The sequence below is a fragment of the Rhipicephalus sanguineus genome, unplaced genomic scaffold (genome assembly GCF_013339695.2).
Source record: "Rhipicephalus sanguineus isolate Rsan-2018 unplaced genomic scaffold, BIME_Rsan_1.4 Seq8, whole genome shotgun sequence".
NCBI lineage: Eukaryota > Metazoa > Arthropoda > Arachnida > Ixodida > Ixodidae > Rhipicephalus > Rhipicephalus sanguineus.
Window position 1 is genome coordinate 47,886 of NW_023616013.1, and position 12,116 is coordinate 60,001.

At 42.9% G+C, this 12,116-nt stretch overlaps 1 protein-coding gene across 1 annotated transcript; it reads left to right on the top strand.

The window, feature by feature from the left end:
- Positions 1–685: 685 nt before the first annotated feature.
- Positions 686–7,688, top strand: LOC119378356 (uncharacterized; the record flags this gene model as incomplete). The annotated part of the gene is given in 9 exon segments (XM_037647521.2): positions 686–880; positions 1,301–1,375; positions 2,399–2,452; positions 2,556–2,634; positions 3,178–3,353; positions 5,299–5,404; positions 5,491–5,661; positions 7,449–7,484; positions 7,574–7,688. Coding segments are annotated over 9 exon segments (829 nt in total), but the record flags the coding sequence as incomplete, so codon positions are not given.
- Between the last annotated feature and the right edge of the window lie 4,428 nt (positions 7,689–12,116).

Here is a 12,116-nt window from a genome sequence, read left to right on the forward strand (position 1 = left end):
CCGAACTGTGGCCGCGCCATGAACTACTCTATGCAGGATCCATATGAGCAAATTCCGAAACCATGGCGCGCGCGTATATATATATATATATATATATATATATATATATATATATATATATATATATATATAGACGCTGACGCTCGCACCATGTTATTAAAAATAATGGTGTATCACAATTAATGTAACATGAGTACATTATTTATAGTCTCTAACGCTCCAATGCAAGAAAACATAATATTCAGCAACCACTGCGTCATAATAAAACAAAACCTTCGACAGCCTCTCTGCGCACATCAGCAGTTCGCTCACACGTTACAACACCGGTAGCTTTGCGTATGCGACAAGCTTGGCAGAACGTATCGGACGTACATTTTACCAAAGGCTATGCCTCACCGCACATAATGCCCAGGTGGCCTGAGCCCGGGCCGGCAACCTTACAGGTGTTTTTTTTTTTTTCCTTAATAAAGTTTTTCCGTCCATCCGTCCGAAATAAATGCTGCACTGATTCAAAATCCGCGCCGCGAAGTGCAGCTGGGGCAACACGAATTAATGAAACAAGAAAAAATAACCGCTAAAGCAAAAGGAATGATGTAGTCTTGCAAGAATACTAAAATCCGATAATAAAACATAAGAACAGTCGTGTCAGTTACAGTGGTTACAGCTTCATCAAAGCATCCAGTGATTTCATTCAGTGCCGCCGGAGACGCTCCGAGCGCTACTAATAGGCCCACTAGGAACACATTTGCAGTTGGCCAGCTGCAGGTAGTAGTAGGTGTTACTCGCCAGTGTTTTGTATTCGCCGTTATTCCGAAGTTAGCTTTCGTTCTTCAAATTCCGGTGCAAACCTTTCAGTGCTCACAATGAGTTCCAAACTGAGGTAATTATTCCGTTTCAAATTATGATTCATGCGATTTCAGCTCACGTGTGTTGCTCATCTTTACGCGCCAAGTTTGTGCTGCTGTATGGCGGTTTATGAGAGCGCGCAGATTTTTCTCGTTTAAGTGCCGATTATGAAACGCTTCACTGACGTAGGTTCAGCTTTTGGTGGTGTTGGGAGGCGTAACTTTAGCGCGACGACGCTTTGAAGAAGTGCCTTGGTCTTATCTACGTCCTTGATACACCGAATGCGTCGTGGAGGTATCAGTGGAATGATGTCTCGGTTAAATCTCACGAGGCTAAAAGAAGTGTAATCAAGTGGCGCTATTGATAATGATGCATTATTCAATGAGAATTTTACCATATTGCTGTGAATTGTCTTTGTGGGCTACCGTAACGCGAACTCATGTTCTCTCGATAGGAAAGGAATGCTCTTCGGCATGGGAAATCCACTTCTTGACATATCTGCATCTGTGGACCCCGAATTTTTGCAGAAGTGGGTTTGTATTATCGTCGTGAGACATGCATCTTCTTTTTTCTTTTTCTAAAAGTTCGCAGCAGGCAGCAAACGTATTACCGTGGGGATTTGTCAGTGACAAATAGCTGATGTGTTATTGTCATACACCTATGGTACGTGGCACTTGTACCAAGTGTACGAGCGAACGTATAAAAAAAAAAAGTGTCGCCGTACATAAAAGGACTGTAGCATGCACTGTTACAAATAAGCGGTAGGTAATATTATTTTAAGGTGAAAGCCTTGTGTGGCTCATGAGGATAAAAACACGAATGATGCCAAAAGGTGGGCCAGTCTAGTGCAGCACCGGTTTAACTGCGGAAATCTTCATGGGAGGGGGAAGGGGGTAATGTAGTAAGGGTCTGCCTGGTGATCTGAAGTGATACTTGGTGCATGAGGTGAATCAAATTTTAACTAGGGAATCAAAGGTGCATTCAAGGCGACGCCCATGTGAATTAATGCTAATTAAAGGCGAATCAAATGTTAATTAACAGCTCCAAGACGTAGTATCGGCATGTAGATCCAGTGGTGATGTCTAGGCGACCAAAAGAGCAAGTAATAAGAGGTAACACTGCAATCAACTGTGAATATCAAAGGAATTTAATGAGTACCTTGTGAGAGCATATGCTTTCACCTGTGTTCTCCTTAGCATTAGCTAAAGGGACTGTTAATTTTTCTTGATAGAAGGGATTGACTTCTGGCAACTGAATCTAAAATACCTAATGCAATGATGCAAGGTTAAATGTGATACCAATATTTTCATACCACAAAAAAAGTGAAACTGAAACGTTTGCAGCATGACTACAGGACAAGGAGCATCTTTCCTTCTTTTTCTTTGCACTTTTCTTTAAAAGTAACGTATGCATCGGTTCTGAAATAGTTCTGAAAAAAAAATCGTAACGCAAGAATTTTGTTTTTTGATTGTCATTAGCGCCAAAACATTGCCTTGTTCCTGCATAGTGGTTTCTGATGTTAACCATTTTCATGTGCTTTGTGTCCCTGCAGATATTCACTGAAGAATAACAATGCTATTCTTGCTGATGAGAGCCATGCTTCACTGTAAGCATTTTTCAGCCACTCCAGATTCTTCTATATTTAAGAAAATTAGCTCAGGTTTTGCTAAATTAAACTGGCCCAATAAATGAGCTTAAATGTGTTGCAGGTACACAGAACTTGTGGAGAAATTTGACTGTAGCTACACGGCTGGAGGAGCCACACAAAATACTCTGCGTGTCTTTCAGGTGTGTATTTTGTGCCTCTTAGGATAGTGATTGTCCTCTTTTCTTTTTATTTTTTTGCACTATCTTACGGGTACTTATCTGCGAGTTCACTCTTTTGCTGGGCTTCGTTTCCCCCAGTTGATGACCCCAATTACATCCGGTCTGCCATGTTGGAAGCATCTGTGCTAACAGCAGTTTATGTGCTTCGGGTCTATTGCTCCATTGTGAAAGAGAGTGGGCCATTTCAGCGAGCCAAATAAATTTTCTTTTGCAGCCTCATTTTTTTTTTTGGCACTATATGATATGAAAAAAAAAAAGTTACTTCATGCCATGAGCCAAGAGCAGCATAATTCCAAATAAGGCACAGTATACACTGCACACAGTAAAGTGGGCAGCAATGTGCAGACGTCCATTTTCCATAAGCGACTGCAGTGCTCCCTTGTAGTACTTCATCTAACACCACTTTGTAGTGTGTACAGATGTTGCGTTTAAATAGTGCAATTGCTCTTACAAAGAATATTTAACTTCATTGTTCTGTGCATTTTATTTTTATTTTTTTTAAAGTGGGTTGTACAGATTCCCGAAGTCGCCACATTCATGGGCTGCATTGGTAGGGACAAGTTTGGTGGCATTCTTGAGCAAAAAGCCAGAGAAGCTGGTGTCAATGTAAGGTATCAGTACTCCGACAAAGAGCCTACAGGCACTTGTGCTGTTTTGCTGACTGATCATGGAAAAAGCCGGTAGGTATATTGACCTTTTTTTTTTCTGTTTTGCCAACATCCTGCAGTGCAGTTTGCATGAAATAATTCTTGGTGAACAGGAAAATCCCAGCACTACAATGAGCTTATGCACCTGGGAAAACTAGAATGCATCCTTGAATTTTTATATGTTTATCTGAGAGAGAGAGAGAGAAAACTTTTATTAGAAGTATTGAGAACTGTCGGGTGGGGCCCTCAGTCCAGAGCTCCAACAGCCGCTGCCGCGTCTCGTGCCCGACGGACCAACGCCCGCTGGCCGCTCGGGCTTCCGTCACGCAGCATGGCCTCCCAGTCTTGCAGGGTTGGAATAGGAGAGGAGATGGGAGAGCGCCTGGCTGGTGGACGCTGACATTCCAGCGTTACGTGAAATAACGTCGGTACCGCACCGCAGCCAGGGCATTTGTCAGGGTAGGAAGTTGGATGGAGGATGTGGAGGAAGTGTAGGTTGGGGAAAGTGTTGGCCTGCAGTTGCTGCATCGCGGTCGCATCTTCTCGGGTCAGCGTATGGTGTGGTGGAGGGTACCGTAGGCGTTCTCGCCTATAGTAATCCAGAGTGTCTCGATATCCTAGAAGTTCCGTGTTCGCGTCCCGCTCATCTGGGTTGGACAGCTCTTCCTCCGGTTCCCGGTTAGTTAGCGCTCGGGTAGCTGCATGTGCGCAGTCATGACCGGGGAGAGAGGCGTGCCCAGGGGTCCAGACAAGTCGGAACCTGTGTGGTGTGTGGAATGCAGTGTTCAAAATGCGGTGTGTGTGTTGTGAGACGATACCACGTGTGAAGGCTCGGTTTATCTGAGGGTGCCACTTGGAAGTTTTGAAATGGTGCGTTCTCGTGAGCAAGTCTTGTTTGAACAAAAAATGAACATAAGAATAACCCAACTAGCCCAACATGTTTTAATGAGTCCCATTTGAATGCCTGTGTTCCAGCAAATATTAAATTGCATTGTAGAAATTAAGCTGCAAGATTTAATTTCTTATGATTTCAACCACTATAATTGGAGCTTGTAGTGGTTGAAATGCTAAGCATGCCAAGTGACTTAAATGCATACTTGGCTCAAGGCCTAGCTGAACTTGATAATTCACATGTTTCATCATTTTAGAGCTAGCTTTCCCATGCTTCAAAAATGTCTGCACTCTTTCAGACGTCTTTCTGTCACACAACAATAGCAGTTGTCAACTGGCTTGTGTGTGTGTGTTTCCTTGCTTTAATACTGCACACCCAATACTTCCAGGTCATACACAGCATGTGCGCTGTCCACATTGCATAGCATTGTTTATGGTAAATTAGCGAGCGCCAAGTTTTCGAGAAAAGACACACAAGCGAGCCAGATGACGATTATTGCCACTGTTTTTACAGTGTATGATACTGTGCAAAGCTTAAAGACATAGGTAATCATTTGTGCAGTCAGCATGTATGAGCGCATTTTGCTTGTCATAAAACACTGAAAATGTAGACATGGCTCTTGTGATAAAACAATGTGCAAGAGACAAAACCTCCCATGTGCTGCTATCACTTGATACTCGAGGCTTGTTTGGCGTGCCGCCCCTTGGCTAGACATCTTTAGGTGATTACGTTCAGGTTATTATAAGGGAATAGCCGTGCAAATTTTGATATTTGTTAGGCTTGTTGGCCGAGGCCAAGAGGAGTTTGGCTTGGCATCTGCAGACACTGTGAATGCTACTGCAAGGTATAAAAGTAGATGGCTTGTGGTCGTAGGTAGCAGGAAGTTTCCAGGCTTCATTTATTCAAAACAAGCATAGATAGTATTTTTATAGCTCCTTGGGTTCAAATATGGGCTAATTCTCACTCATAAGTTTATTATAGTTGAACTTTAATTTTCACCTTTCTTTTTTCTCGAACCTCATGAAACAGTAAATATGAGTTGTTGGAATAATTTGTCGTACATATTTTTTTTTAATTCTCCTACAGCTCCTTGTGCGCCAATTTGGCTGCAGCACAGCTTTATTCGGTCGATCATCTCTTGAAGCCTGAAAATAAGGCACTGATGGAAGAAGCCACTCATTATTACATATCGGCAAGTAGCTAGTGTTTTCACCGTACAAGTTTGTTTTGGTTGCACCTCTGAACTCAAGGTCTAATTGGTCTCGTTTTCACTTGCAGGGCTTCTTTTTGAATGTCAGCATAGACAGTATATTGACTGTGGCTAAACATGCTTCCAGCAAGAAGAAAGTATTTTGCATGAACCTCAGTGCACCATTCCTATGCCGTCTATTCAAGGAAAACATGATGGCTGCTTTCCCATATGTTGACATTATCTTTGGAAATGAGACGGTAGGATTTTGATTTCTAGAATTACCAATCTGAGTAATATTTCTTTTGGAGGGCATCTAGCATATACAAAATCTCATCACTGCCATAATGCTTTGCCAGGGGTGTTATTCATAAAAAGCAACACTGTGTGTGTAATGTATTTCTGGTTTCTGTGTGTTCATTCCACAATGCTCAACTGCCATTCCATGATCAACACTGCCTTCATACTATAATGTGTCTGCTTAAAGTGCAATGCTAACCAAATTTTCGGAGTACAACTTTGAATGAAGTGTGTATTGTACTTGGCCCCGCCACAGTGGTCTAGTGAGTATGGCGCTTGACTGCTGACCCGAAGGTCGCCGGCTCGAATCCCGGCCGCGGCGTCTGCATTTTCGATGGAGGCGAAAATGTTTGAGGCCCGTGTACTTAGATTTAGGTGCACGTTAAAGAACCCCAGGTGGTCGAAATTTCCGGAGCCCTCCACTACGGCGTCTCTCATAATCATAGTGTGGTTTTGGGACGTTAAACCCCAGATATTATTATTATGTATTGTACTTAGGCATTTCAGTTTGTGCTCAGCAGGTACTTCATCACACAGCTTGAACACCTAGCTTGTACTGAAAGCACAAACATCATCAGAAAAGTTATTTTCAATAGTAAAAATAATGCATGCAAAATTTACATAACTTGCACTTCCACAACTGTAACTCAAGCATTAGGGAAAGGTTCACTGAATTAAAAGTATGAAGTGTATCATCGCAGGGAAGTGTTCAGTACGTTAAGTGGCCTGAGGTCATGCAACTTAAGCTTAAAGCTGTTCACAGGAAAGCGAAGAGCAGTAAGTTGATTTTGTCAAACATAGTACTACTGCCTGAGCTTAGAGAACTAAATATTTGTGTTTGAGAATTTGACTGATAACTGCTCCAAAAGAATAATTTGCTGCTTCAAAGTAAGGTTTTAGCTGGTCCAGAAGCTGTGCTGAAGTGGCTTGGGTCAGTCGATCGCTGAGGGTCTAGTATGGTTAGTCACACAAAAAAAAAACAGGCTATAAGTTCACATTTTAACTCGAAATTTCAGTTTGAGAACCCTCCTCCTCCTTCAAACAACAAATACTATTCTGGCATGCATTGTGATGTCAAGAAAGAAGCCACCTTTGTGTTGTCTGCTTTGGAGCAATGCAATACTACATTCACTGTATTTCTGCGCTTGGTCTAGCATCTAATGGCTCAATGAGGGTGTTGCTACTTAAGTGTGTTCACAATTTCCTTACTCACGAGGTAAAATGTTGTAGCAAACTGCTGAGGCACACATAAAAAGAAAGAAAAAATGCTAAACGGCGGTCATGACATTTCTAACTCTTGCAATCAGTTCCTGCTTTTGCACTGAACTAAAGCATGTCCTGCAAGATTTGCTTCCGTTACTTGAGGGAGCTGTTTCTGGAGCTTCATGCTTCATGGTTTTCTTCATGCTTCATAGTTGCCACACTGCTCTACAGTTGAACCTTGATATACATATATATTTTTTAATTCAAATACAAATGTTCTACTGCCCTGAATTCATTCAAACTTTGCCAGCTTTTTGTGGGACGTGTACGGGTTGACATGCAATGCATAATTCAACCTTGAACCTGTGGTGTCAGGGCCCTTTTAATTAAAAAAATATATATGCTTCATAAAGTTGCACGTCAAGCTTGAGTAGTGGTTTGTCATAGCTTAGCTTTTATAAAAGGCCATCTGTTGAAAACAGTGTTTGTAAAGAGAAATGCTTCATGAGTGTATGCTGAAAGCTTTTTGTTTATTACTCACTAGGAGGCAAGAGAGTTTGCTGATGTTCACAATATGAAGGTGAGCTTGCATCGTCAAACATGCTGGTTTCATTTTTACGTGTGAAACAGGGAAAGTTGCAGTTGCATTATTTGCATTTTCTTTTCCAGACCAAGGATATTACTGAGATTGCCAAACTGATAAGCAAGTTTCCCAAGGAGAACAAAGAGTTTGAAAGAATGGTGGTCATAACCCAAGGTGCTGATGAGGTCATTGTAGCTCAAGGTATGTATGACCTTATTATAGCAAAGCAGCTGTGCTTACAGCTTATCTGTCGCATTAAAGAAGGAAATTGTTTGAGTATGTATACTAAGTGTTAGTAAATTGCCATTTTACAATAGCACAAAAAGCCACTTTTACTGAGAGAAGAGACTTGGCAAGCCTGAAAAAATCTCAATAATGAGATAGGTAGCAATTCCGTTTATTACGTCCCCACCCCAGCTTGCCATGACTGACGTCCCAATTTTTTACAGCGTTTGCTAAGGCCTATTTAAATTTTTATTAAAATGTGAAGCATTTATTTGCAGACCAAAGGCACTGTTGCTGTTTCTATCTAGCCATCTGTCTATGTATGTATGTATGTATGTATGTATGTATGTATGTACGTGTATGTGTATGTAGCAGCCTTCGTCTGGACGCTCTTGTAGTTATCATCTTAACTTGTCACATACCACAGTTGGAATAGGAGGACATGAGTGTATGCCGAACAAGGTTAACACGTTGTGACACGAATAATGTGACATTGCTGTCGCGTACATCATGAAACCCTTTCCCTCAGTCACAATGCGTGGGATCTGCCATTATTTTTAATTAAAATGGGTTATACCCCTGCCACACTGTAGGTGTTAATGTCATTTGGTTCGAAGGTCATTCGGCGCAACGAATGTCATTCGATATGAGGTGGTGCTACACAGGAAAAAGTAATGTCATTCGTTCGTGATACCAATGTCGATAATTTAGAAAAAAAAGCCAGAAAAGGTAAATGTAGCGTGGTAGAAAACGTAAGTTATTTATTTTAAAAGACATGTAGGGAGTCGCTTTGCTAAAACAAACACGCATAGAAATTTTGTAATTGGAATATTTCTGGCCACTACAAGCCAACACGAGCCTTAGCTTTTAGCCGCAGCTGATAGAATGAACCAATGCCTCCTTGACTAGATGCCCGCCGCGTCGCTCGCTTTCCCATTGCGGCGGCGGTTCCCTTAGTTCACCACAAAATCCGTGAGGCAGCGCTCGTAGCCTGACCGACTTCCGGCGGCAGCGGAAATACGCTTACACCTTCGAGGCTGTAACAGACGTGATGGCAATCTCGGAGGCAGCAGCACGTGACCTTTGTTAGTACGTAAGTAGAAGTAAGTAAGTAAGTAAGGTGTTGCTATTCTCTTTTAACACAGGACAGGCGTTTTAAGTGCCGCAGGAAGAAAAACCCGTTGCATCCGTTGCGTGCGTACGCTATAGGGGGCGCTCGTGGCCTGATCGCGGAGAAAAAAAGAGGGAGAGGGTACGGAACCGGGTTACCGGACCACGCGGCGGGCATCTAGTCAAGGAGGCATTGAATGAACACAAGCAACGTGGCGGACATGGCGGTGCCACTGAACAACGACGCTAAGCTGCAGCAACTAAAGCGTTTAGTTGCTGTCAAAGCAAGCGTCTCCGTCTGGGTACAGTGCGCACGCGGAGCTGATGCCATCGCTGCAAGCACACGTGCGCGTCGGCGTGTGTTTGTTTACATTATGGCCGACCGCGCCGTCGGCCGGAAGCCTGCGAGTGGTCTCTGTACCATTGAGGTTGAGAGTACAAAGTTTTTTGCGATAGCCTTCCACACAACCATAACACAACTGCTCTTGTTAAGATCACAGATGCCTTAAAAAAACTCAAAATTAATAGCGTGTTTGCATTATTTCTTCTCAAATTGAGAATGCTGAGTGCCACATTTCAAGTAGTCTATGGGGTTGAGAGTATACATTCGGTGCTAGTGCGATGGCGAATGTGTTTCTCGAACTCATTCGATCGCCTAAGTCATTCGGTTCTAATGACATTAAATATCGCTGTGTAGCAGCCGCATAATCTCATTAGGTGCGAATGTCATTCTGTTCGAATGACATTAAAACGTCCAGTGTGTATTAGATTGTATTCTTAAAGTGCCAAAGATGACGTAGGAAGTGTTATAATAACATTAGAGAGAGCCACAATAGCTCAAATAGAGTTGAACCTCATAAGAAGAATCTTAATATAATGAAGTTCGAAATGTAACAGACTTTTTCCCTTTCTCTTTCTGGCTTTCATTGAAACTCTCTTCTTACTCTCAATTTAACGAAGTAGGGTGTGATCACTTTTGGAACAACGAAGGTTTTGGGAACAAAAAAGCAAATTTGGGCAAATTATACCAACATAAAAATATGCCAGTGTTCTAAAGGAAAGTGTTTTAAAGAAAAGGATTGTCCTTATGCAGGATGGACTAAATGTCTATGCTGTCTTATGATTGTTTTACAAAGGAATGTCACCCGCTTAAACGAAGCAATGAGCATGTAAAGCCTTCCTGCTTAGCATCCACCCATGTGCAAGTTCTGAACGCTCATTCGTTCTATCTTATCTGCTGTGGAGACGTCCCAGAAGAACCAACCTTTTGTTCTGGAATCGGTTTTTTTTTTTTTTTTTCCTTTTACATTAATCTAAACTACACCCTGTTGCAAGATGCGAGGTTGTAGCCAGGGCACGGCAAATCAGATATGTGCACTCCCTCTAACCCCCACCCCCCGCCCTTTTCTTTCCTCTTCATTTTTGTCCACCACAAGTTACCTTGCACAAAATGACACAAGACAACGCCTGCCTACCCAGCTTCCCTTTCCAAATCCTGCAAATGCTTACCACGATACAATTGTGGGTGATAATTCATGCCATCAGTCAGTCAGTCAGTCAGTCAGTTCAGTGGCTGCCGTCATGTCTCCCTGCATTCCAGATGCTTACCTGTATATAAGCATCATGCCAAAGTCATAATCACTCATTGACCGGCCTCTGCAACCGAAGATGCAGAAGACCTTTTGCGGCTCAGTGAGAGTTGAGGGCCACCGCTTACACAACAGACAGTCATAGCGTGGCAGTTCGTTACATACCATTCACTTGACTGTGTTGCTTGCTACCTGCCAGCAACGTTCTCATGCGAAAGGTCGCCTGCAACAGATTGGTGCTCTCTCTCTGCGAACGTTTATTACAGTAAAAGCTCATTAAGAGGGCTCACCAGCTCCAAAGCAACTCAGATTTGAACTTTTTGTGTCCATAGATGGCAGCACTTACACACCACAAAAAGGAGGTAAGTTAGAGTGCACTCTAGGCGTGTAAATTTCACCAGGTCATGAAAGCGTGCGAAAAGGTCATTCCGCGTTCTAAAAGTAGTGCTGTTTGAAACTTGCCCGGGAATGCCTCAAAAAAGCGTGAACGCTCCTATGTTTTCCGCCAGCACAGCCGTAGCAAATGCGATGGAGGGGTTTTGTCGCTTTGTCCTCCCCGTACCGTACGTTGCGGTGTAAGCCATTCCCTCCAACTTCTCCGTATTCCCACACCGCTCCCGCAGTAACCCAAACAATGGGTAGTGACCTCTCTTCACAGTTCTCTGCCGCTTATTGTCAGATGCTATGAAATACATAGCTTGCATTGACGTCACCGTGGCCGCCATCTTTGTGAACAAACTGGTTGAGACGCAGGGTGAACTCTTGCTCGAACGCGCGGAGCAAGAAACGGTGACGTCAGGTTATTGCTGGTGCCCCCTCCAACTTCCTGAATGAAATGCAATTGGTGTTTACAAGGTACTAGATCTATTATTTCTACGTAGAACCCTCTTATCGCGATTCACAACTGACTATGCCGTAAAAAGCAACTTTCGTTAAAAAAAATTCTTTTTTTTTTTTTTTTTTTTCGAGCACGCCTTACATTGTTTTCTCTCGGGGACACTTTGATCTACTTCTGTGCCATCTAGACAACTTTGGTGATTAGATGGAAAGGCTACTTAGAGAACATTATGGTTGTAAGAAAATTCAAAATAAAAGATTTGTACGCTTCTACTGTTTTATTATATTTTTTTATATTGTGCGCTTCTCCCAGATTTATATATTACATACAGCACGCTTTAGGCTAGTGTTTGGAAATTTAGGATGGCAAACGGAAAGAAGTTTGCTACATACAAGCGAGGATAATGTTTAAAAATTACATCGAAGGTGGTCAAACGCGAAGACGGGGTCAGTTCCCGAGGAATGTCTCAGCACCATCACCCCACGTTGTTACGTTGTGAAAAGAGCACGTGTCGAGTCATACACTTGTCAGTGAATGTTTTCTTTCCAAAAAACAAAGCTTGTTCTGATCTACGCATGTGCCGTTGGTGCCTGGAAGGACCAGTTCGCGGTAGCCGATCGCGCTTTTTTATCCATTTGCCTGCTCAAGGCAGCAAAAGCATTGAAGTCTCTGCTGCAGGTGCCGCCGCTGTTAGTTTTGCCACCACATGAGATCCCTAAGGGTGCCGTTTAGCTACGGGTAGGGAAAAATCTCTGAGCACCGAGGATCTCTCACCAACTGCTTAGAGAAAGAGCTGGTAGCCGAAAAGCTGTCGAGACGCCGTAGAAACACTGCATTGTGTTTGGGCAACACGCCTGAATTAGCCAC